We start from the raw sequence: 21,346 nt of genomic DNA, 5'->3' as shown, positions 1-21,346 counted from the left end.
AATATCCAAACGCGAAGGGCAGGGAAAGAGCCTCACAAGCCCTTCTTTCTCAAGCTGCTACCTGACGCCCAGGGGCACCTGCTGGAGAGTGGGGGGCAGGGGGAAGGCAGGGCTGTCTTCAGGGCTTCCTGGCCAGTGGGTACAGTGGGATGTGACCCCAGACGAGGGGCTGCACAAGGGGAGTCCCAGGTGTGGGGGGAATGCACTGAGGGGCAGGGCGGGGGATGGGGACCAAGAATGGGGTCCAGGTGGAGACACAGCGGAGCCAGACAGAGAGCGAGCTCCTCATCCGCCGGCAAGGGCGGCCTCCGGCTGACTCCAGAGGGAAGCTGAGAGCCGCACCCGGGCCTCACCCCTCAGGTCCAGGGAAGAGCACTCTTGCCTCTGCCCACCCACAGGTGGGTTTGCCTCCTGGTGCCTCGTGGTACTGTGCATCCCTGGTGTTTACCCAGGGCCGCTCTGGGCAGCGGGCTGTGCCCTCAGACGCCTCAAACAGTAACACAGATCGTATGCACACAGGCTCCGTGTCTCTGAGTCTCCCTCAGGGCCCAGCAGAAAGACGTTCCAACGCTAAATGCCAGAACCGTTGTGCTCTGGGTGCCACCTTGATCATTTCCTGCTCCAGAGGAAACTCAGTAGTTTCAGTGATTTTGTTTTAACATCTTTATTGGAGTATAATTGCTTTACAATGGTGTGTTCGCTTCTGCTTTATAACAGAGTGAATCAGCTGTACGTATACATATGTCTCCGTGGGACAGGGAGGGTGGGAGGAAGACACAGAGTTTCAGTGATTTTTAAACGCGTGCCCAGCATCTTTCTGACGTGAGGAAAATAACTCATGATGATATAGTCTCTCTATTCATTTCATTCATACAAACATTTTATGACAGTTATGTGTCAACAGACAGTCTAGGTGATACCTTGTCTCCGCAGTGTTCACTCGTCTGGCCAAACCCAACCACAGCTAATAAGGAACCCCTTGTCTTCGTCTATCTTAGTGGCGTCTTACGCCAAAGTTGAATGATACACGTTAGTCAGCCCTGACCCCTCTCACCAAACACGCAATTCACAACCACGTTCCGAGCTAAGCAGGAAAAATACACAACACGGATGAGGCTCCTTTTCTACTCACTTGAGACAACAAGACATTTAGGAATTCACACCTCGTTGAACTCGTTTGGATCTTTGAATACTTGGGCTTCAAATTCTTTCTGGTTCTGCAAAATGAAAGTGTTCAAATTAGTACAGACTTTCAAAAAAATAAACAAAAAATGTTCCTTAGGCCTCCTAACATCCGAAGAGATGGGCAGTGACCGAGGAGGAGTGGGGTCGGGGACCTGGGAGGGGCTGCGTGTTCACCCGCAGGCGTGGACTCTGCTCCAGCCCAGCGCTGGTTCTGGGCCCACAGGGTGGGCGAGACCACATGGCCTGGCTCCCAGGAGCCCCTGCCATGAGCTTAGGCTCTCAGCCAGGAGCCGGGAGCTCAGCTCACTGCAGTGGGGGCTGCAGGAGTGTGAGCGCATCAGGGGTCCAGGGGGCTCAGCACGAAAGGGAGATGCCTCCTGGCTCGGGAGGCTCTGGATGGAGAGCAGGGGGTGGGGGAGGGACGAGGTCGAGCGAGACAAGAACCCAAGGGCCTACCGCCTGGGCTTTCTCAGCAAGGTGCGGGTGACCTTGGCAAGAGCAGTTGCAAGAGGGGACGGGAAGAAGCGATGGTCGTGTAGGTCATAAACATGGACAATTCTTCCAAGACGCTTGGCTGTGACAAAACAAGCCTTGGACAGGAAATAGAAGCAGGTGTGGAACTAGGGGAAGCTCTCTCCTTTGCTTCCCTCCCTCCCTCCCTTCCTTCCCTTTTGTTTGTCACATGTGACAGGTTTAGGTCTGTTTAAATTCTGATGGGAAGGTTTTAGTAGTGAGGAAGGAGGTTGAAGATGTAGGGTAAAGATGAAGGTAAATGATGGAGTTTCTGAGGAGATGGAAGGACATAGATCCAGGACTCTCCCTCAGGCACTTCTGAGATCTCTCCACCCATCCATCCACCCACCTTCCATCCAACTATCCACCTGTCCATCCACCCATCCACCCACCCATCCATCCACCCATCCACCCACCCGTCCACCCATCCACCCATCCATCCATCCACCCACCCTTCCATCCAGCTATCCATCTGTCCATCCACCCATCCACCCATCCATCCATCCATCCACCCATCCATCCATCCACCCATCCACCCACCCGTCCATCCATCCACCCGTCTATCCATCCACCCATCCACCCATCCACCCATCCATCCACCCACCCATCCACCCGTCCACCCATCCACGCACCCGTCCATCCATCCACCCGTCCATCCATCCATCCACCCATCCATCCATCCACCCGTCCACCCATCCACCCACCCGTCCATCCATCCACCCATCTTCCATCCAACTATCCACCTGTCCATCCACCCATCCACCCATCCATCCATCCACCCATCCACCCACCCGTCCATCCATCCACCCGTCTATCCATCCACCCATCCACCCATCCACCCGTCCATCCATCCACCCGTCCATCCATCCACCCATCCATCCATCCATCCACCCACCCGTCCATCCATCCACCCATCCATCCATCCACCCATCCACCCGTCCATCCATCCACCCGTCTATCCATCCACCCATCCACCCATCCATCCGTCCACCCACCCACCCGTCCATCCATCCACCCATCCATCCATCCATCCACCCACCCGTCCATCCATCCACCCATCCATCCATCCACCCACCCGTCCATCCACCCACCCGTCCATCCATCCATCCATCCACCCATCCACCCATCCACCCGTCCATCCATCCACCCGTCTATCCATCCACCCATCCACCCATCCATCCGTCCACCCATCCACCCGTCCATCCATCCACCCATCCATCCATCCATCCACCCACCCGTCCATCCATCCACCCGTCCATCCATCCACCCATCCATCCATCCACCCATCCACCCACCCGTCCATCCATCCACCCACCCGTCCATCCACCCACCCGTCCATCCACCCACCCGTCCATCCATCCATCCATCCACCCATCCACCCATCCACCCACCCATCCACCCATCCACCTGTCCATCCATCCACCCGTCCACCCGTCCACCCATCCACCCGTCCATCCATCCACCCATCCATCCATCCATCCACCCACCCGTCCATCCATCCACCCATCCATCCATCCACCCATCCACCCGTCCATCCATCCATCCACCCATCCACCCGTCCATCCATCCACCCGTCCACCCGTCCATCCATCCACCCGTCCACCCGTCCACCCATCCACCCACCCGTCCATCCATCCACCCATCCACCCGTCCATCCATCCACCCACCCGTCCATCCACCCACCCATCCACCCACCCACCCGTCCATCCATCCACCCATCCACCCGTCCACCCACCCACCCGTCCATCCATCCACCCGTCCACCCACCCACCCATCCACCCGTCCACCCACCCACCCATCCATCCATCCACCCATCCATCCATCCATCCACCCACCCCTCCACCCATCCACCCGTCCATCCACCCACCTGTCCATCCATCCATCCACCCACCTGTCCATCCATCCATCCACTCAACATTTACTAGGGACCCACCATGTGCTACACACTACATGTGAGGAAATATGGTGAAAACCTCCCAAGTTCCTGCTTTAGGGACCTTACATCTACATGTCAAGACAGACAATAAGTGAGTAAATATATTCTGTGTGACGATAAGAACTGTGAAGAGAAAGAAGCAGGGTCGGGGATGGAGGGGAGGAGAAGTTAAGATGATCAACAGCATCTGAGCAGAGACTGAACGAGGCGAGGTCTGGAGGGAACATTCTGGACAGAGGTCACGGCGAGCACAAGGGCACCAGGGAGGCAGGGCAGGTGGCCGGGGGGGCTCCAGGGGAAGAGGGGACAGGACACAGCAGGAGACGTGGCTGGAAAGAGAGAAAGGGGCCTCGTGCAGACTTCAGGGCCCGCCAGGGAGGGGCTCGAGCACCAGAGGGGCCTGAGAGCCTTTGTGTTTTTACATATCCTGGATATTGTGGAGGGCAGTCAGTAGGGGGACAGCAGTGGAAGCATGACCTGGGCTGGGTGACTGATGACAGCGACTTGATGGGGGCTGGTGGCCAACAGACGTGGGAGAAGAGATTATATTCAAGGGTTTATTTTGAAAGAGTAGCGAAAAGTGTTACGAGAGAGAGGTTAAGGATGACTCCTAGGGTTTTGACTGAACACCTGAGTGCGGGGGGTGTCATTTATTGAGTTAGGGAAGACTGGGGGAGGGGCAAGTTTGGGAGAAAATCAAGAGTTTATTGAGATCATTTACTCCGTATGTTGAGAAGGCAGCTGGAGATACAGACTAGAGACTGGGGTGGGTGGGTATAGGGTAATATTTATATATCACATCCCTCCATCTGCCTAAAATCTTCCAACAAATCCTCGTGATCTTCAAGACAAAATCCAGCTCCGAGCTCCATGGACTTGGCCCTCTGTGTCTTCCCGCTTCATCATCAGTCTCATGAACCTAATACAGGTTCCTTTGTATCCCCCGCTTCCCTCGCTCATGCATGTCATTCTCTCTGCTTGGGCCCTTCTCCCCGGCTGACCGCTGTGTCCGCAAAGACCCGGGGACACTTCCTTGTCCTTCCAGCCATACCCCCATCTCCCTGCAGCCTGTTTCCGTGCTCCTTATTTATTTTTTTGGTTACACAGGCCTCTCACTGTTGTGGCCTCTCCTGTTGCGGAGCACAGGCTCCGGACGCACAGGCTCAGTGGCCATGGCTCACAGCCCAGCCACTCCGCGGCATGTGGGATCCTCCCGGACCGGGGCACGAACCCGTGTCCCCTGCACCGGCAGGCGGACTCTCAACAACTGCGCCACCAGGGAAGCCCCCTACGTGACATTTTGGTCACTGTTCTGTGAATGTAGTGCCGTTACCTTTGGGTCAGGAAGACACGGTCCAAATGCTTCCAGCAGAAGAGTCTCCTCCCTCACAGCCTGTTCATAGTCTGCGAAGGACAGCTTCCCGTCGTGGTCGTGGTCCTGGGGGCAACCGGCCACACCGCAGTTAACATGGAAAACATCACAAACACACACTGTCTTCTCATGGCCCAGTGTTCACAAAGAAGACGTCAGAAAAGTATGAGGCTAAGTACTGAAATTGAAAGGAACTGTCATATTATGATAAAAGAGCACAGTCCGAGTGCTGTCTTTCACCAGGCAGGAAACTGAGAGTTACTCTAATTTGAGTTCTTATTTCTACCCCACATCTGTGGATTTCACGAGAAAACTCTAAATTACCCATCGTACCATTTTCTTCAGGGTTATTTCCACCAGGTCTTTGATTCCTTCGTCGGGGTCCTCCTCGGACGGCTGCTTCAGGAGGCTATCCTTCAGCATGTGGAACATCTCCTCCTTCGAGATGAAGCCGTCGCCGTTCAAGTCAAACACGTCAAAGCAATCTTCAAGAAAGAACCGGTACGAATGTGCTGCGGCCAGGAAGGCGGCCTTGGTTCTGATGGTGTTCAAGGCCCAGGGCTCCAGTGGTGTTTACATCAAGCCTCGGGCCTCAGGGCAATCAATTCCCCTAACAAATGCCTGATGTCCGCTTACTGAACATACTCAACAATCCTTAGAAAGTTTCCTACACTTAGCTTCAAAGAGCAGGCCAAGGAGCAACGACTTAACATTCTCACCGTGAAAACCTTGGAAAACGGATTGAACTGCGCCTCTTAAACAGAGTTCATTGGGATGAATTAGGAATTAACTAAGAATCAGAAACTTGAATCGATGTTGTATGATGACAATTTGAGTAACAAAATATGTAAAGCACTTACCACCTTCATACGTAAACGCATGCGTACGTGGTCCGCACGTGCACCACCTGCCTGTGCAGTCTGGCTTGGCATGGATTCCGCCTCAGAACTTCTTGATTTGCCTTTTTATTAATTTTTTTCAACCCTTATTATTGACCTGAATTTGCTCCGTAAAAGAGGCTGATGGGAATTCATACCAAGCAAACAACACACAAACCCACCCCACTGGCTGGGCTGGAAGACATTGATGATTTTCACTCTTTCGAGGTACTTATCGTAAAGTGCAAACCAATAGGATAACACGAAGTCTTACATTTCATTTTCTCTTCCAGAGTTCCTCGAAGAAACACGGATAATCCATACACCCACTCTGATACAGTTATGCAACCATCATTGTCTTTGTCAAACCCTCGGAATACTAAAAAAAAAGAGAGAAGTAAAAAATGTGACACTTGTGCTGCGTTTCTATTCTCGGTGACGGACCCGCACAGGGCTACGCACTTCTGAAATTTAGGCGAAACCTCACGCCCATATGGTCCCATGTTCTCATTTGATAAAGGAGGAAACTAAGATGTCGTAACATCGGAAAACTCTTTTACTTAAGCGTTCACGTTTCCCTTCATACTTTGTGGGAACAAGTAAATTCTGAATAGCTAAATACATGAATCAACAGTGAACGTATACACATATAGGTACATTAAATTTGTTGATATATTAACATAAAACATAATTTTATATTTTGTTACCCAAGAAAAGTACTGCTATTACATGATAGATAAGATTATATCTTAACTTTTATTGGAATACTCTTGATGATGTAAGGAAGTTTAAATGTCCTTTTAAAACGATTATTTATTGTTCTATTTACTAAGTAGGAATATAAATAGCTCGGGTTTTCTGATGTAAAGAAAGGAAACCTAGTTATTCAAGTTGACTTTGTCCTCTTCCTAAATCCACAGAAAGAGTGGTTGCTACCTTCTTCCCTACCGTGCTTCCCTATGAATGTAAAAATTAAACTTTTATGTTCAAATGGATTTGGAAACACAGAACGTGAAGCTTCCCGCCCAGAGTTTGTCCAAACTCCAAACTGTTTTTCCCAGTTATGGCTGGATTTGGCCCGTCTAGACACTGACGTCCGCTCACCTCTGTCCATGATCATGTCGTCCGTCATCCCAAATGTCACGTGCAGGATGTTCCGAAAGGCGTTCCGATCCAGCCCGACGTCCAAACCCTGCCGCTCTGTCACATCACCCACCAAGTTATAGAAAAGATTGATAAGGCATTTCACTTCAAATTTATTAACTGTGAAAGAATGAAATTGAGATGTAACAAAAACGCCTTTTAATCTTTAATGTCCAACTTAAACTTTGCACAAATGAGTTTTGTAGACAAACAACACTGGAATCATGAATGGGCAGCTGTCAACAGGAGACGGTCCTCTTTTGAGATTCATGACCCTCGAGTTACCAGAGGATGGTCACTACCCAGAAGTTCCCACTGAAGTAAGGGCAGCAGCCGTCCCTCCAAACAGATGTAAGTGCAGTCACAGTTAGAAAAAGGACGATAATATTAGCCAGGTCACCTGAATGCGGATTGTGGGGTCTGATTCTGAGTAACCAAGGCGATGTTAAAAATGGTAGCTTTCCCCCAGCATTTTGATTATAGGCATTCGTGAGATTTGCAGTTTAACTCTTCCCTGGAAATAGATACCAGCCTCCCCCAAACCAGGCAACGACTTTCATCTCACATTAGCCTTCGTGAAGCCGTGCGCCAGAGTTTGGAAAGCAGAGTCACCTATTTTCCAATAAGGAAGGAGTTAAGCATATCCTAGCACCCAGGAAGGTTCTCGCTGTGAGGGCTGGAAATTAACAGGCAGCCGTGCAGCAGCACTTCGGAGGAAGGACTTTTGTGTCTAAAGGGTGTGCACACACATGCCTGCTTGCACACACACGACTGCAGAGAGGGTGGTGCTGTTCACACTGAGCTAATTGTGTCCCCATCGCTGTCCGAGGTGTGTAGGTGGAAGGATTAGTGTCTGGCATTAGAACATAAAGGTGAGTTTCAATATGAGGTAAAGGTGGAAGATGGGGAAGATCTTATTTCAAAACAAGACAAAATTAAGGTTGAGTATTTTTAAAAGCAAGGACGGAAGCTGTGTGCATGTAAAGGAAAACAGCCCAAAGAAATGGATAAATCCCACCTCATCTTACAGGCCAGGAGAGGCTTGAGGGCGAGTTCCAGTTTGGGGGTGCCACAATTTAAGACGAACATTGAAAACGTTGGAAAACAAATGATTTAGTAAATAAATTGATAAATAGTAGAAATAATGTAATGGTTATAATTTTAAAAAGAGCCTTTACTTGCCACAGAAAACGGTATGAATGGTATGTCACTTCAAAAAAAAATTACACATAGAAATACTACAGAATCCAGTGATTCCACTTCTGGGTATTTGCCCCAAAGGATTGAAAGCAGGGACTCTGATACTTGTACACCATTATTCATAGCAGCAGTCGTCACAACAGCCAGAAGGTGGGAGCAATCCAGGTGTCCATGGGTGGATGAGTGGATGAATAAGATGTGGTCCATCCATACAATGGACCATGAGTCAGCATTAAAAAGGGAGGAAATCGTGACTCCTGCTACAACTTGCCTGACTCCTGACTACATCATGCTGAGTGAAACAAGCCAGATGAAAAAGGACAAATATTATTTGATTTCACTTATATGATGTACCCAGAGTGGTGAGATTCATAGAGACAAAAAGTAGACGGTGGGTGCCAGGGGCTGCGGGAGGGGGAAGTGGGGAGCAACAGTTTAATGGGGACAGAGTTTCAGCTGGAAAGATGAGAAAGTTCTGGAGATGGATGGTGGTGACAGCTGCACAATGTGAATGTACTTAGTGCCCCTGAGCGGTGCACTTAAAATAATTAAAATGGTAAATTTTATGTCATGTCTATTTAACCACAATAAAAAACTCTAAAAATAAAAAGTGATGTTAATGGCTGGGGAAGAAAACCTTGCATGAAGAATGATGCAGTCTGATCACATATATGAAATGCTAGCTGAGGGGATGTTGATTAGCCATTTCCCATCTCAGCTGAAATAAAAATGAAAGAGTATTAGCTCAATTTATTCCCCAAAAGATCCAAGATGGGTAATTTTTCCACAGGAAAAATTCTCTTGCTGAAATGTTTCTTATATCATGCCACAACTAAAAGATCCACGTGCCGCAACTAAGACCCAGCGCAGCCAAATAAATAAATAAATATTGGGAAAAAAGAATACTAAATGAAATTAAGGAAATTCGAGAATGGATTTTCATCTTTTTGTAAGGTGTAAGTCTGCTGTGCAGATCAGATCTGCAGAATGGTGGATTAACTAGACAAACATTTAAGATACTTTCTTCTTTGATTCTACAAAATCTATCCATTTCATCTTGGTGGGATTATCACCTGGCAACTAAAAGGAAATCTGACTTTAGAAGAAACGTCCTCTGTTTAAAGAAACTCAAAATTATTATAATGCCCATGATTAGTCACTATTTCTATAGAATTTAACTGGTAATCATCAAGGTTCTTAAGGTTCACTTTAAAATTTTTATGTAGGACAAAAATCAAAAGAGTTGACTGGTTTTCTTGCTGTGTTTTCGCTTATCTTTTCCTTTTATAAATTTATTTTATTTTTGGCTGCGTTGGGTCTTCGTTGCTGCGCACAGGCTTTCTCTAGTTGCGGCGAGCAGGGGCTACTCTTCGTTGCAGTGCACGGGCTTCTCATTTCAGTGGATTCTCTTGTTGCGGAGCACAGGCTCTAGGTGCGCGGGCTTCAGTAGTCACGGCGCGAGGGCTCAGTAGTTGTGGCTCGCAGGCTCTAGAGCGCAGGCTCAGTAGTTGTGGCGCACGGGCTTAGTTGCTCCGCATGTGGGATCTTCCCGGACCAGGGCTTGAACCAGTGTCTCCTGCATTGGCAGGCAGATTCTTAACCACTGAGCCACCAGGGAAGCCCTCACATCTTTGAATATGTTCACAGAATATCTGCAATACATTGCAAACTCACTTGAACAGGAACTAAATCAAATTCAGTGTTCGTTGTGTATAGCAGTTATTGCACTGTTTATTTAAAATGTTTACTAGATGTTTAAGATCTGGCCTTTTCCCACAAATGAAAGTATTTTAAGAAAAACAACAGAACAAAACTCTCATCAGATTGTAATAACCATGATAATATCTTAAATTATAGGATGACTTTTTTTAGACGTAACTTTTATTTCCAGCACCATCCTGACAGGATTTCCTACCACTCATCATATAAGATACTGAGTATGATTAGAAGGCACTAGATCCCATAATCTCTAGGACTACATGAGAACATGTTTGTTCTTTCTTTGCACAGTGGGAGTAGTCTTGGGATTATGGCTGTGGGATTATTGCGATAAGCACTCAACTTCTAAGATTTCTCGTCACATATCTCCCTCATCTAAGCCATATCCACAGCTTCCTTGCCCAAGCACAGTCCTGTTTTTCAGTCTGAATATAATTCTAAGGTTACCTGTGAAATTCTAGGACCACTTTTCAGACTATGTGTGAGATGGGAGCAGATGTCTTCAATAGGTGTCCATCTTGCCACCTGCCAAGTCTAATCCTTCACTTTGCTGGAAAGTTGGGTCTAGAGTTGGGAACAGATCCTTTACTGTGTGTTTAGCTTTGTTGAGCTTCTTGGATTCCAGGCACATTTCCTTGCTCTGAGATACAAGTTTCTGGGCCACTTCACCGTGTCTGTCCTAAGGATGTTCAACCCCTGATAACCACTTTCCCTTATAGGTCTCTTGGTAATTCCCAAAACTTGGACCTTGCCAGTTGATTTGCTCTAAGAAGAGCTGTTGGTTGGGCTACTTTTCTTGAGTTCGGTGGTTTTTAGTGCTTGTTTTCCACCTGTGTCTGAAGCTAAATCCACATGTGTCTCCAGGGTACATAAATCCCGTTTCTATAGCGTAAGGGTAAGTTAAGAGAAGGTTTGAGAAGCAAGTATGTGCGTGCTAGATACCTGGATACTGGAAATGCGCCTTAAGATCGTGGGCGCCAGGAGTGCCCGCCCCAAGGAGCTGATGTTGGTGTTCCCTTCCAGACTCCTCTTTAGGGTCGGGCGTGGAGAGGGCTCCGACTGCGCTCGGGCTCTGCAGGCGGAACAGTAGCACCGGGTAGGACAGGACCTGGCCCAGGAGCCTCTGCACACCCGGCACCTGATTCTTACTTACAGTGCTTGCAATTTTTAGTTAAGGAGTCCGTTAGCTTCTGCAGCTTCTTGCGGTTCATGCCGGCCGCTCAGGGAACCGGGTCGCGGCCCGTGTCCAGTGGGGCGGCTGCCGGGACCCTCGCGAGGCCTGGGCCTGGGGCTGCTGGCGAGTCTCCCCTGTGCGCGTGCGCGGTCCTAACACACGACGTGGCCATGGCAACGGCTTGGCGGCCGCCGATTGGCTGCCGGGCTGGGGTGGGCGTGATCCTAACCGGGCGACGAGCCATGGCAACGCCTGGGCGGCAGCTGATTGGCTCCCGGGCCGGCCGGCACTGTCTCCCTGGGAGGGCCGGCCAGGCGCGCTGCGACCGCGTTCCGACTGTGACGTCGGCGGGTGACCCTCCAGGTGTGGCTGGCTCGAGTTCACAACCCCTTTCATGAGATGCACCGTGAGTCCTCAGGGCTGAATTCTGTGGGGATGTCTTGGGTGGTGAGCGCTACACCAGGGAGGCTTCAGATCCTCAGCGAGGTCTGGGAACCCGGGGGTTGCAGGAATGAGCACGTGTGGTCCAGACGACGGCTTTTCGGGCGCGGGAGGGTGAGGGGCTCGCTCTCAGGTTGCCAGTCCTTTTGCCAGGAGGGAGTCTGCCACAGGATATCTTCAAGTTTTTGGTGATGCTGCAGAGAGCAAGAGGCGCTTGGAGTAGTTCCCCGCCCCCTCATTCATTCTTGAGGTGGGGCTGGAGACTGTCCGTGGAGTCTGGGGAGAGCCCCTGGCAACTTTTCAGCTTGTTAAAGAGGCAACCTCCCAAATAAAGACGAGCTGACAGCTGACACTAGCTCTGGGGTACAGCCTGACCTTGCTTTTCTGGAAAATATCTCAGTAAAATGGATCTTCTACTTATTTGAAAGACAGGTTCTTTGACTGCAAAGGCTAGTCCTTACGTCTTTACTATGAGAGGACTTTCTGCTCTTAACACAGATGAAACACCCTCTTTGAATTAAGACAGCGATAACATGGGTCAGCTCAGCCAGGAGCAAAAAACCTACAATATTCTCCCACATGTCACTTGTTTCGCTTCAGAAGGCAAAATGCTTTTGAATACAAATTATTCTATAGTGTGTGTACTGTCATTGTTAAACTGAAAGCAGAAAAATTCTGCCAACGGTATGTAACAACCCCACATGAGGTCTCTGATTCTCTTTCCTTGTTTCATTTGTTTGTTGAATGGAGGACTGGGGTGCTGCTTGAATCCAGGGTCGAGGATGCTTGGGGAAGGCAGGCAGGCACTGTATGATCCTGAAGCAGATTCCCTGAGAACTGTTAATTAATATGAAGTGATAGTGAATGTGAGATGGCCACCGTTAACGGTTAAGCGGTATTCCTGTTCGTGCCCTTGTCCGGCAGGTGCGGCGTTTCTAACAGGACTGTAGGGGACAGATGGAGATGGATGTATTCTGACACACGCACTGCGAGACCTTAGTGATCTGTCAGATGCCAGAGCCGTGGCAAATATTTAGTCCTTAGAGATCGTTGGGGTGCTCGTTAGAAAGGCAAGCAGCCCAAAGCGTGGCTGTCTGGGGCTAATAAGGGGAGCCGCTCCCGTCCCTACCAGGTGTGCTGAACAGACTCCCTGCCGGCGTGTCTGGGGAGCAACCTCCTCTCTGCGCGAGTTCAGGCGTCTGGGCAGACCTCATGCACTGGAAGCTTCTCGAGCACCTTTGGGGAGCAAATCCATTCTTCCTTCCTAAGCTTCAGGCCTGGGCCCCGCCATCTGTGTTCCCTTAAAGTGGAAAAGCCAATGGAAGGGCAGTGCCACAGAAGGCTGATTAGGAGTCAGATCTGTTCTAGCAGCAGAGACCCTGCACCTGCCGAGAAACCTTGGTGACGCGTCCTACTCCCAGCTCCCCCTTCCCCCGGTCTTCCTTCTATGTTATTCTTTTAGCCAAAACTTTACAAATTCACCATAGCGTCTCTCTCATGTCTCTGAGAGCATTGTGGAACTGGCCTCACCATACGGTCTTGCAAACCTTTCTCAGGGAAAGCAGGCATTTACTAGGGGCGTCTTTTGTCCACATACTGGCAAACCTCAGAGCGTTCTCTACATTCTTGTGACATCCTGAACTTAATATTTTTAGACCCCAGAACGAGCTGTGGGCCTGATAGAGCCTGCTGAGTGCATCTCAGAGCCGGTGGTAATTTCTGTCCATAGACTTTGTTGCTTGTGGGGAGGAGATGCAGCATTGCGTCCCAAGGGCTTTTTCCAAGAGAGGCAATTAGGCCTGAACAGTTACCTCATATCGAATCAATCAGTAATAGAATAATCAAAAACTGGGCTGAATTTGTGCTGTGCATGAAGTGATCATAGAACTTTCCAAAGTTCAAGCAGCTTTGAGATGGGTGCTTTCGTGAACACAAAAGTACGTTAAAGTGACTATGAAAGTTATAACTGCTTCCTTTAATTTTGTGTGCAAACAGTTTTCTCTTAGACTCACAATTAATTGGAATTTTGCCATAATAAAGAGCTTGGACGTCGAATTGATGAAAGTGTTTCCCTCAGTGTGGACCTTTTATGATGGAGGCGTTTGGAAGCTGTGGGAAATGACATCACAGAATTGATTTCCAAGTATATTACAAGTCTATTATGAAATTACTTTAATGAAAGGAAAATATAAAGGTTAGTTATCTACATAATTTTTATTCATTTGTACCAGTTTTATGTTGTAGGGCGAGTAATGGGAAGTTCTGTGGGGACTTGAGCCAACCTTTCGGGCAGGTGACCCTCCTCTGGTCTCTCACCGCTTTCTCTCCCCTGTGCCGCTCCCCCAGCCCCCTGACAGCGCAAGGGGCGTCTCCCTCCAGGACTGCTGCCAGGCCTTCACTCCATCCCCTGAGGCCCCTCTTGTGAGTGAATCCCTCCTGCCTCTGTCCTCCTGCTTTGCCTCGGGACTACCCTTCCAGCGCTTGCCACGCTGAGTGATGACTCTCCTTCTCTGATCTCTCCTCCCCACTGGACTGTGAAGTACATGATCCCTCTCTCCTCACATTTGTGTCTGTTTTTATCTCTGAATCCCTTTGTCTGGCACCTGTCTGTCATCCTTCTGCATTTGCCAGTACAGCCCAGGCTCCGTGGTCCACACTCAGGGGGAGGAGTCGCCTGAGTGGGAGGAACCCCGAGCCCCTTCCTCCGCAGCCCCCGTCCTGGAGACCCCTGTGAATGTACAGCAGGGCCTTTAGAGGGCTGGGAGTGAAGAAGACATTTTCCGAGTATACACACCAAACACTCACTGCTCTTAACACGTCTCTAGGTAATTTTTGGGAACCTTAAGCAAGTGGATGGTGGGGAAGGCAGACACCCGAGGTCTACTGAGGTTGGGGCCCTCACGTCTTACATATGCTTCTGATGCTGGAAACTACGGAGTGGCCTGTGATAAGTAATTACTGTGACAGCAGTAATCAGTCAGCAGGTTGAGTAAGGGAGCTGACCCTCCAAGCCTCACGGAGCTGCCCATGATGTCCTGAGGAACCCACTGGGCTTCCTCCTGTGGCCCGCTGGGTCCCGGGCCCAGAGCCTGGCTCTGGCCACTGTGCTGTCTGAATCACCCTCCAGGGACTTGGGATCTGCCCAGGGCTCCCTTGCACCCGGTCCTACTGGGTCAGGATTGCCATCCTTCTGAAGTCTGGTCATTAGTGGGTGTGTAGTGCAGACCCCTTGTGATTTTCATTTGCATTTCCCAATGACTACTGAATTGAATTTCTTTTTAATAGTAGGTTGTAAGTGTTCTTTATGTATTAGGAATGGAACACCGTTATCAGAATAGAGTCTGTGACTTTTATTCTTTTACTAGTGGCCTTTGAAAAGCGAAAGTTTTGAGTTTTGGTGAAGTTCAGTCTACCACAATTTAATTTTGTGGTTCATGCTTTTTGTGTGCTTCTTAAAAATATTTTCCTAATCCAAAACCATAAAGATTTTTGTCCTGTATTTTTTACGTGGTTTATGGTTTTATCTCTTACATTTAGACCGCTGGTTTCCTTCAGTTAATTTTCGTATGTGTCTGAGGTAAGGGTTAATGTTCCCTATTTTTCATATGGGCACCTGATTTTTATAAAAGACTCTTCCTTTTCCATTGAATTATTCTGGCATTTTTGTCAAATACATCTCGTGGGCTTAGTTTTGGACTATCTATTCTGTTCCATTGATCACTGTGGCTGTTCTTTGGCCAGTATCACACTGTGTTCATTTCTGTAGTTTTATAGTGAATCTTCAAATCAGGGGGTGTAAATTCTGTAATGTTGTTCTTTTTCAAAATTGTTTTGATTAATTAACATTCTTTTCATTTCATATGACTTTTAGAATCAGCTTGTCAATTTCCAAAGAAACAAAATCCTGCTGAGGTGTTGCATCACATCTATTTGCATCACATCTATTTGCATCACATCTATTTGCATCTATTGCATCTATTTGCATCACATCAATTTGGGTAGAATTGACGTCTTCACTAAGCTATTGCTTTTTCTGATCCATGGGCATGGTACGTCTCTCCATTTATGTAGGTCTTCATTACTTTCTCTCAGCATTGTTTTGAGGTTTTAAGTGTACACATCGGAGCATGTGTACATGTATTTATAGTATTTTTGATGCTAATATAAATGCAATGTTTAATATTGCAACTGTTCTTTGATAGTACATAAAATATAACTGATATGTGTACACGGATCTTGTATGCTGGAAACATGCTACACTCGTATATTCTTCTACTAGATTTTTTTTAGATTATTTAAGATTTTCTACATTGATGATCGTGTTCTCTACAAATAAAGGCATTTTTACTTCTTCTTTTCCAATCTGTATGCCATTTTAAATCAGCATTGGGCACGTTCCCTCCAACACAGGGAACAAAGGGAGGTCCCTGCTTTTGCCCCCTTCCAGCGTGATGCTGAGGAGCGGTGGCGAGAGCGGACCCTCGCTTTGCTTCCTGTGTTGGAGGGAAGGTGCCCATTGTTCCGCATCACACGTGCTGTTTGCTGTAGCTTTCTCACAGATGTCCTACATTAGATTAGGAAGCGGTCATCTATTCCAAATTTCCTGAGCGTGTTTGTCATCAGTGGGTTGCTGAGTTTTTACTGCTCATCCACACCTCCCCCTGCCGGAAGTGGCACCAGCATCTGTTAGTTGAGCTGCACATCACAGAAAACGCAGGCAAAGCTGGAATGCCTGTCTCTGAGGAAAATAGATGACTCACAGCTCATCCTGGACCTTGAGAGTGTTTGCATTCTCTGCAGTGCTCTGAGCAGTAAGCATCAGTGCAGCACAGAAGGGTCCACCATCATGTCCCCACCCTCCCTCGTTGTGAATTATTGTCAAAGTTCCGTAGCATTTTAAGTCTCCGTTTTTATAAAGTTGACTACACTACTGACTTCGGTCATTTTGAACTGACTTCCTCACCGAAGCCTACAAGTGACTGGCTTACTTGTCTGGTGCTGTCTCTATAGCCTCACTCAGGGGCTCTTGTTTTGTTTTTTCACTGTGGTCAGAGCTTCACAGCTTCACATTTTATTTTCAGTAGAACAGTCTTTTCATTTATTACTTCCTTTTGTGTGAGAATATACTTTCTTTGGCATTTCTATTATTTAGAGACTCAGCATTTTTCTCTTGAAACACAGTGGATCAAGCACCATAAGCTTAGACGTGTTAGACGTACATGGTGATGGTTAGCAGTGCACCCTTAATATTCCTCCTGGTCCTGTGGGGAGACCACCCTTCTCAGCCCTTCGCATCAAGACAGGACCATATCACCGGGTCCTGGCTAGCGGGACGCGGACAGAAGTGAGAGGGGCTGCCCCGGCCTGGCCACACCACTGATCTCTGCGTGGTCCCCTTCGAGCTGCTGGGCAGGGGGTGGGGTACACATTTCCGGAGCCTGGGGCTCCGCGGTAAATCCTTGGACGACAGACACTGCTTAGAGCGTCCTGGTCAGGGGCACCTTGTGTGGACACTGAGTGAGTGGAAGGTCTTCACTGCTCTACAGCGTTGGAGCTTGGGGTCGCATGTTACAGATCGCCTACCCTGAGCAATACACACCATCCAGCAAAGTGGGGCAGCCAGTCCCCCGACGGGAACGGGGTGCACGCCATCTTTAATGCTTCAACGAACATAGCTACTTTATGTGCATCTTCCGGTTGCGTTTGCTGAAGAATGAATGATTTATAATCTTGACATCCTGTCTCCAGAAGGAGCAAGTGTTGCCCCAAAGCTATTTGGCTTTTTTTCTCTTACTATGAAGCAATAGACCCCAAGTGAGATTTACAAATATTTCTCGTTAAGTTCATTAAAAATAAAGTACTATGTTGAGTATTCCCAACCCTTAAATATCTTAAAAAATTGTAAGTATTATTCTCTCCATTGTACGCGCTTACTTTTAATTGTCTTACGCGCATGCTGTCATTAGTTTATATTGTAAATCCCAGCGCACTGTCAGTTCAAGCTTCCTCTCCAACGATTCATTCGTAATCTCATAAATGGGAGAATCTTTCTAGTTTATAAATGTGTGTTTCTCTGTGGCCAGCTTCTTGCAGATCTGACCAGATCGTCCTACTCTCGGTGGGAGAGCTCCATGGGAGGGGGCCGGGCTCCTCTGTTCCCTGCTCGTGGGCTTGTGCCTTTTGTGTCACTGTTACCCTCAGATCGGGGTTTCTGCGAAGAAATGATTTCAACCTACTCGTCCTTTTTTTCAGGGCTAGTTCAGTCAAAACCAGAGAATTTAATCCCCAACTCCGCTTAACCAGGCACATGTTTAAGGGCAATGCCCGTGACACTCTGGAAGCAGAGAAACGAATAAAGGGTCACATCCTCTCCCGCACATCTCAGAATACTGCTCTTAGGACACGCATGTGACTGTCCTACAAACAGGAGAGCACATGGCCTTGAGAGCCTGCCCTGGAATACACGTTGTCACTTAAACAACAGCAACAAAAACTCATTCTAATAATAACTCACGGTGGGACAGTTGTTTCTCAGTGACTTGTGAGAGCTGTTGCTACTTTTCTTTGTCCCTCTCGATGCTCTGAGGTGTCACACCTGAGCATGTAGCCTCGCCTATTACTTCAGACAGAAAATAGAGGTCATCCTTCACGAACTTTCTAAATTTTCACGTCTTCCCCAGCTACCGTCAGGGAGTCCACCTACCCTTCCTTCCTGTGTCAGCAGAGGAAGTGTTTTCTCTCGGACAAGAAGAAGAATCTTTATAATGTTTCCAAAAAGCACACCAAATTCCCTTCAGTTTTTTTAGCTTAAACTCACGTGTCCTTTTCAATGACATCCTTGAAACTTTGGAAATAGGTTTTCTATTTTTTTCATCCCCATTGTTTCTGAGCATCTGCCTACCTTGAACCGTATTGTATTCTGCGAGGTGATATCACATCCTGTGCTGAAGAGAGATCCAGTTAAACAATAAAGAGTCCCAGCTAGAGCTTCAGTTATAATGACATCATGCGACATGTCAAAGTTTGGTTCGAGTTTGTAGATAATTAGTTTCCTACAATTTTCTGGCTGTCCGTCATCACTTTTTAGAGCTCGGTGGATTTCAGCCTCAAGATGAGAAGAACCTTCACTTTCTCTTTTACATCCCACAGTGGGTTTTACACCGAGTAGAAATAGCACAGTTTGCTACACTCGGAGGGTTAGCGCCAACGGATTCTTTCCTTTAATAAGGTTTTACACATTTGAATTTACTTTGTTCAGGGAGCACTTAGGAGGAATCAAATACATCCTTCTTCTCCTGCTTCTCCCCCTTCTCCTTCTCCTCCTCCTTCTTCTTCTTTGTTCATCCCTGGTGAAGTCAGTTCCTGATTGAGGTCAAGTTCTGCTGCTGGCAGATCTCTTATAGCTCGCCTGACTGTTTGGGACTCACTATAGGCGAAGGGCTCACGGGACCAAGCCTGCTGTTGATTCTGCTCCTTTCCCCAACGTCTCCAGCATTCGCCTATCAACTGACTCCATGTCAGTGAAACTTCACGATTGTTGTAACTTTCTGGATTCCCCTGAAACAGAACCATTCAGTTCAGACCTGGGAACCTATGAAACGAAGTGTGACTAACACTGATCTTAGAGCACGCGGTTAATGAGACCACTGTCTCAGGAGAGACAGGCTAAATCCCCGACTAAGCAGCATTGTCTTATAATCACCGCGGCACTGACGGATTGGTTTTCTGAGGACGGCAGTGCTGCATTTGAGAAGCCGGCTTTGTGGCTGGGAGTGTCGATGCTGCTGGGATTAGGGATGGGATGGGACCAGCAGGAGCTCAGGAGAGGAGAGGAGACGTCAATCTCAGTAGAAAGAGAGTGATTCAGGCCGTCTCCTTGCGGTGGACGGAGGGCTGCTCTCAGGGATCGGCCGAGCTCTGGCGCATTCATTTCTCATTCAGTCTGAGGACGGAGATGTGGCCTCTCTTCGGTGGTCGGGGAACCTTGCATTTAAACAAAAGTGAGCCCATTCGCAGAGCCGTGCACACTGATTCAGTTCTGCAGTGTTCCTTCTTGCTCTGGAAATCAAGTTCTTAAAAGTCTCTGTTTCAAGGTCTTGTTTCAGTCGTGGATGTGTATCATTACGTGTGTGTGTCCACATAATCTGGTAATAGATGGTCAAGTCAGTCCGTATTTAGATTTAAAAATGGTTCATCTCCCCACTTCCTTTCTATGAGTAAAGCTCTGGGTCGTGGAGAAATGCAGTGCAGGGAAGGGACTCGGAAACGCCCTTGGTGATGCCAGGGTCCTGGTCCCAACTTTGCGGAAGGTCTGGTGTGAGGCTTTGCTGCGCCAACAATGCCAGCTCTAGTAGGAGAACTGTGAGTTTCGTATAAACAAATATATTTTGAGGCACTTTCGGAGTTATTCTCTTAAGAGTTGCTGAAAAATTGCTCTTTGATGAGAACCGCAAAGGGCAGTCTCCGCTCCCACCAGAGGGGTGTCCTCTCCAGCTGGCCCTGGGCGCCCTCACCGTCTCCCTCTCACGACAGGGCCCCGGCTTTCCTTCCAAGTGGGCGGTGGGTTGAACCCGGCTGGTCCCCCGTTCCCCTGCCACCTCTGACTTGCCGGGTCATCTCTGGGACAGAACTGCTTGAATGCGGGCCCTGGTCCTCCTCCTCTGAGGCCGCAGACTTCTGAGCCTGCTGGGTCTTTGTGAGGCATCGCACAGATGTGTTTACATTTACAGCAGCGTTGGAAAGAGAGAAACTGTGAAACAGTCCAAATGTTGCCTCTAAGATGGTCACGAAACGCCTAGCTTTATTTTTCTCCTTGGCTCACTCAGAGAAACGCAGATTTCCCCCAACCCGTGTGCCCTGAGCTGGGGCTCGGTGCCTCCTTTGTCTGGCCCGGATCACAGCCACGTTCCTACAGCCCCTGGACCCCGGTCTGCTTCCTAGCCATTACTTTATTCCCTCCTCAGCGGTACCCTCGGAAGCATTTCCTGAGCTTCTGGGGGGAGAAGCCCATGGTCAGAATGATGCACAAACCAGCCAATCAGAGGCAGGGCTGGACCTGAGCCAGGACTGCTCTGCATCCGCTACGCTGTCCCCGGGGCCACAGCTCTGTCATCCCGACTTCCTGCCGGACGCAAGGTCGGAGGCTCGCGGCCCCTCTGCTGACCTCAGCTGGCCCCTGTGTGGTGTGGACCCATCAGCCACTCCTTCACGGCTCAGCTGAGCCTGGGAGGCCCCCCAGAAAGTGGTGCACGCACAGCCCCCGTCTCTCCTCTTTACTCCTTTTCTGGGATGGAGAGTCTTCCTGTTGCCCGGACCCAGCTCTGTGGGGACAGAGGGGAATTCACATGGAGGGTCTCAAGTCTGAAGGGTCCCAGCTCTGCGGGGACGGAGGGGGATTCACGTGGAGGGTCTCAGTCTCTGAAGGGTCCCGTGGAGCAGAGCCGCCCGCGGCTGGGAGCTCACCTCGGATCCAAGGGAAACCACCGTGTCTGTTTTAACCCGGGGGGTTGTTTCTGGGTCTCTGCCAGCTCAGCGCGCGGGTGGTGCTCTAAGACCTGCAGGAGACCAGCCACAAGTCACACGTGCACCATGTGAGAGCCTGACAGGCACCAGGGCTCAGGGGAGAGGCCTCCCGGGAAAAGAGGCCCCAGGGAACAGGGAAGGCATCTGGAGGACACTGTAGAGAGGGGCAGCGGCGGCCGAGGCCCAGGCCTGTGGGGAGCGCTGCCCGGGGGCCCTGGGTGACAGCGGGGCTGAGCCAGCTGTGCCCGCGACACCTTGCCCAC

At 49.1% G+C, this 21,346-nt stretch overlaps 2 protein-coding genes across 17 annotated transcripts in view; one reads left to right on the top strand and one right to left on the bottom strand.

Moving 5' to 3' along the window:
• The window catches only part of PPDPFL (pancreatic progenitor cell differentiation and proliferation factor like), a 185,949-nt gene that overhangs the window by 13,392 nt on the left and 151,211 nt on the right, over window positions 1–21,346 (top strand). For 5 of the 16 annotated variants that reach the window (XR_010936544.1, XR_010936541.1, XR_010936540.1 and 2 more), the window contains exon 1: window positions 11,403–11,526. The exons of 4 other annotated variants lie outside the window; for them this stretch is intronic. Coding sequence is in view for 1 of the 12 variants with exons in the window: in XM_067712369.1 (XP_067568470.1) it covers window positions 11,520–11,526 (7 nt within the window). In the remaining 11 variants the exon portion in view is untranslated. Of the gene's footprint in view, window positions 1–11,402; window positions 11,527–13,556; window positions 13,756–21,346 lie in introns of those variants that run through there. 7 more of the 16 variants (XR_010936553.1, XR_010936551.1, XR_010936549.1 and 4 more) reach the window with 4 other exon arrangements.
• On the bottom strand, window positions 646–11,262 carry CLXN (calaxin). Its single transcript, XM_067712367.1, has 6 exons — window positions 11,100–11,262; window positions 6,989–7,147; window positions 6,159–6,263; window positions 5,340–5,491; window positions 4,968–5,072; window positions 646–1,217 (listed from the first exon to the last, which is right to left on the bottom strand). Exons 1-6 carry the CDS (start codon window positions 11,155–11,157, stop codon window positions 1,158–1,160), a joined length of 639 nt encoding a protein of 212 aa, XP_067568468.1. The 5' UTR covers window positions 11,158–11,262; the 3' UTR covers window positions 646–1,157.

This window comes from Pseudorca crassidens, chromosome 17 (genome assembly GCF_039906515.1).
Source record: "Pseudorca crassidens isolate mPseCra1 chromosome 17, mPseCra1.hap1, whole genome shotgun sequence".
NCBI lineage: Eukaryota > Metazoa > Chordata > Mammalia > Artiodactyla > Delphinidae > Pseudorca > Pseudorca crassidens.
Note: the sequence above shows the minus strand (reverse complement) of the source record. Positions and strands in the feature narration are given on the sequence as shown.

What these genes read in the sequence shown, in the direction of transcription:
- CLXN (XM_067712367.1), bottom strand. Translation starts at nt 11,157, where the DNA reads ATGAACCGCAAGAAGCTGCAGAAGCTAACGGACTCCTTAACTAAAAAT. An exon ending in AAATAACCCTGAAGAAAATG is followed by an intron (nt 5,073 to 5,339) that starts GTACGATGGGTA and finishes GGTTGCCCCCAG; the next exon opens with GACCACGACCACGACGGGAA. An exon ending in CGTGTCTTCCTGACCCAAAG is followed by an intron (nt 1,218 to 4,967) that starts GTAACGGCACTA and finishes TTCATTTTGCAG; the next exon opens with AACCAGAAAGAATTTGAAGC.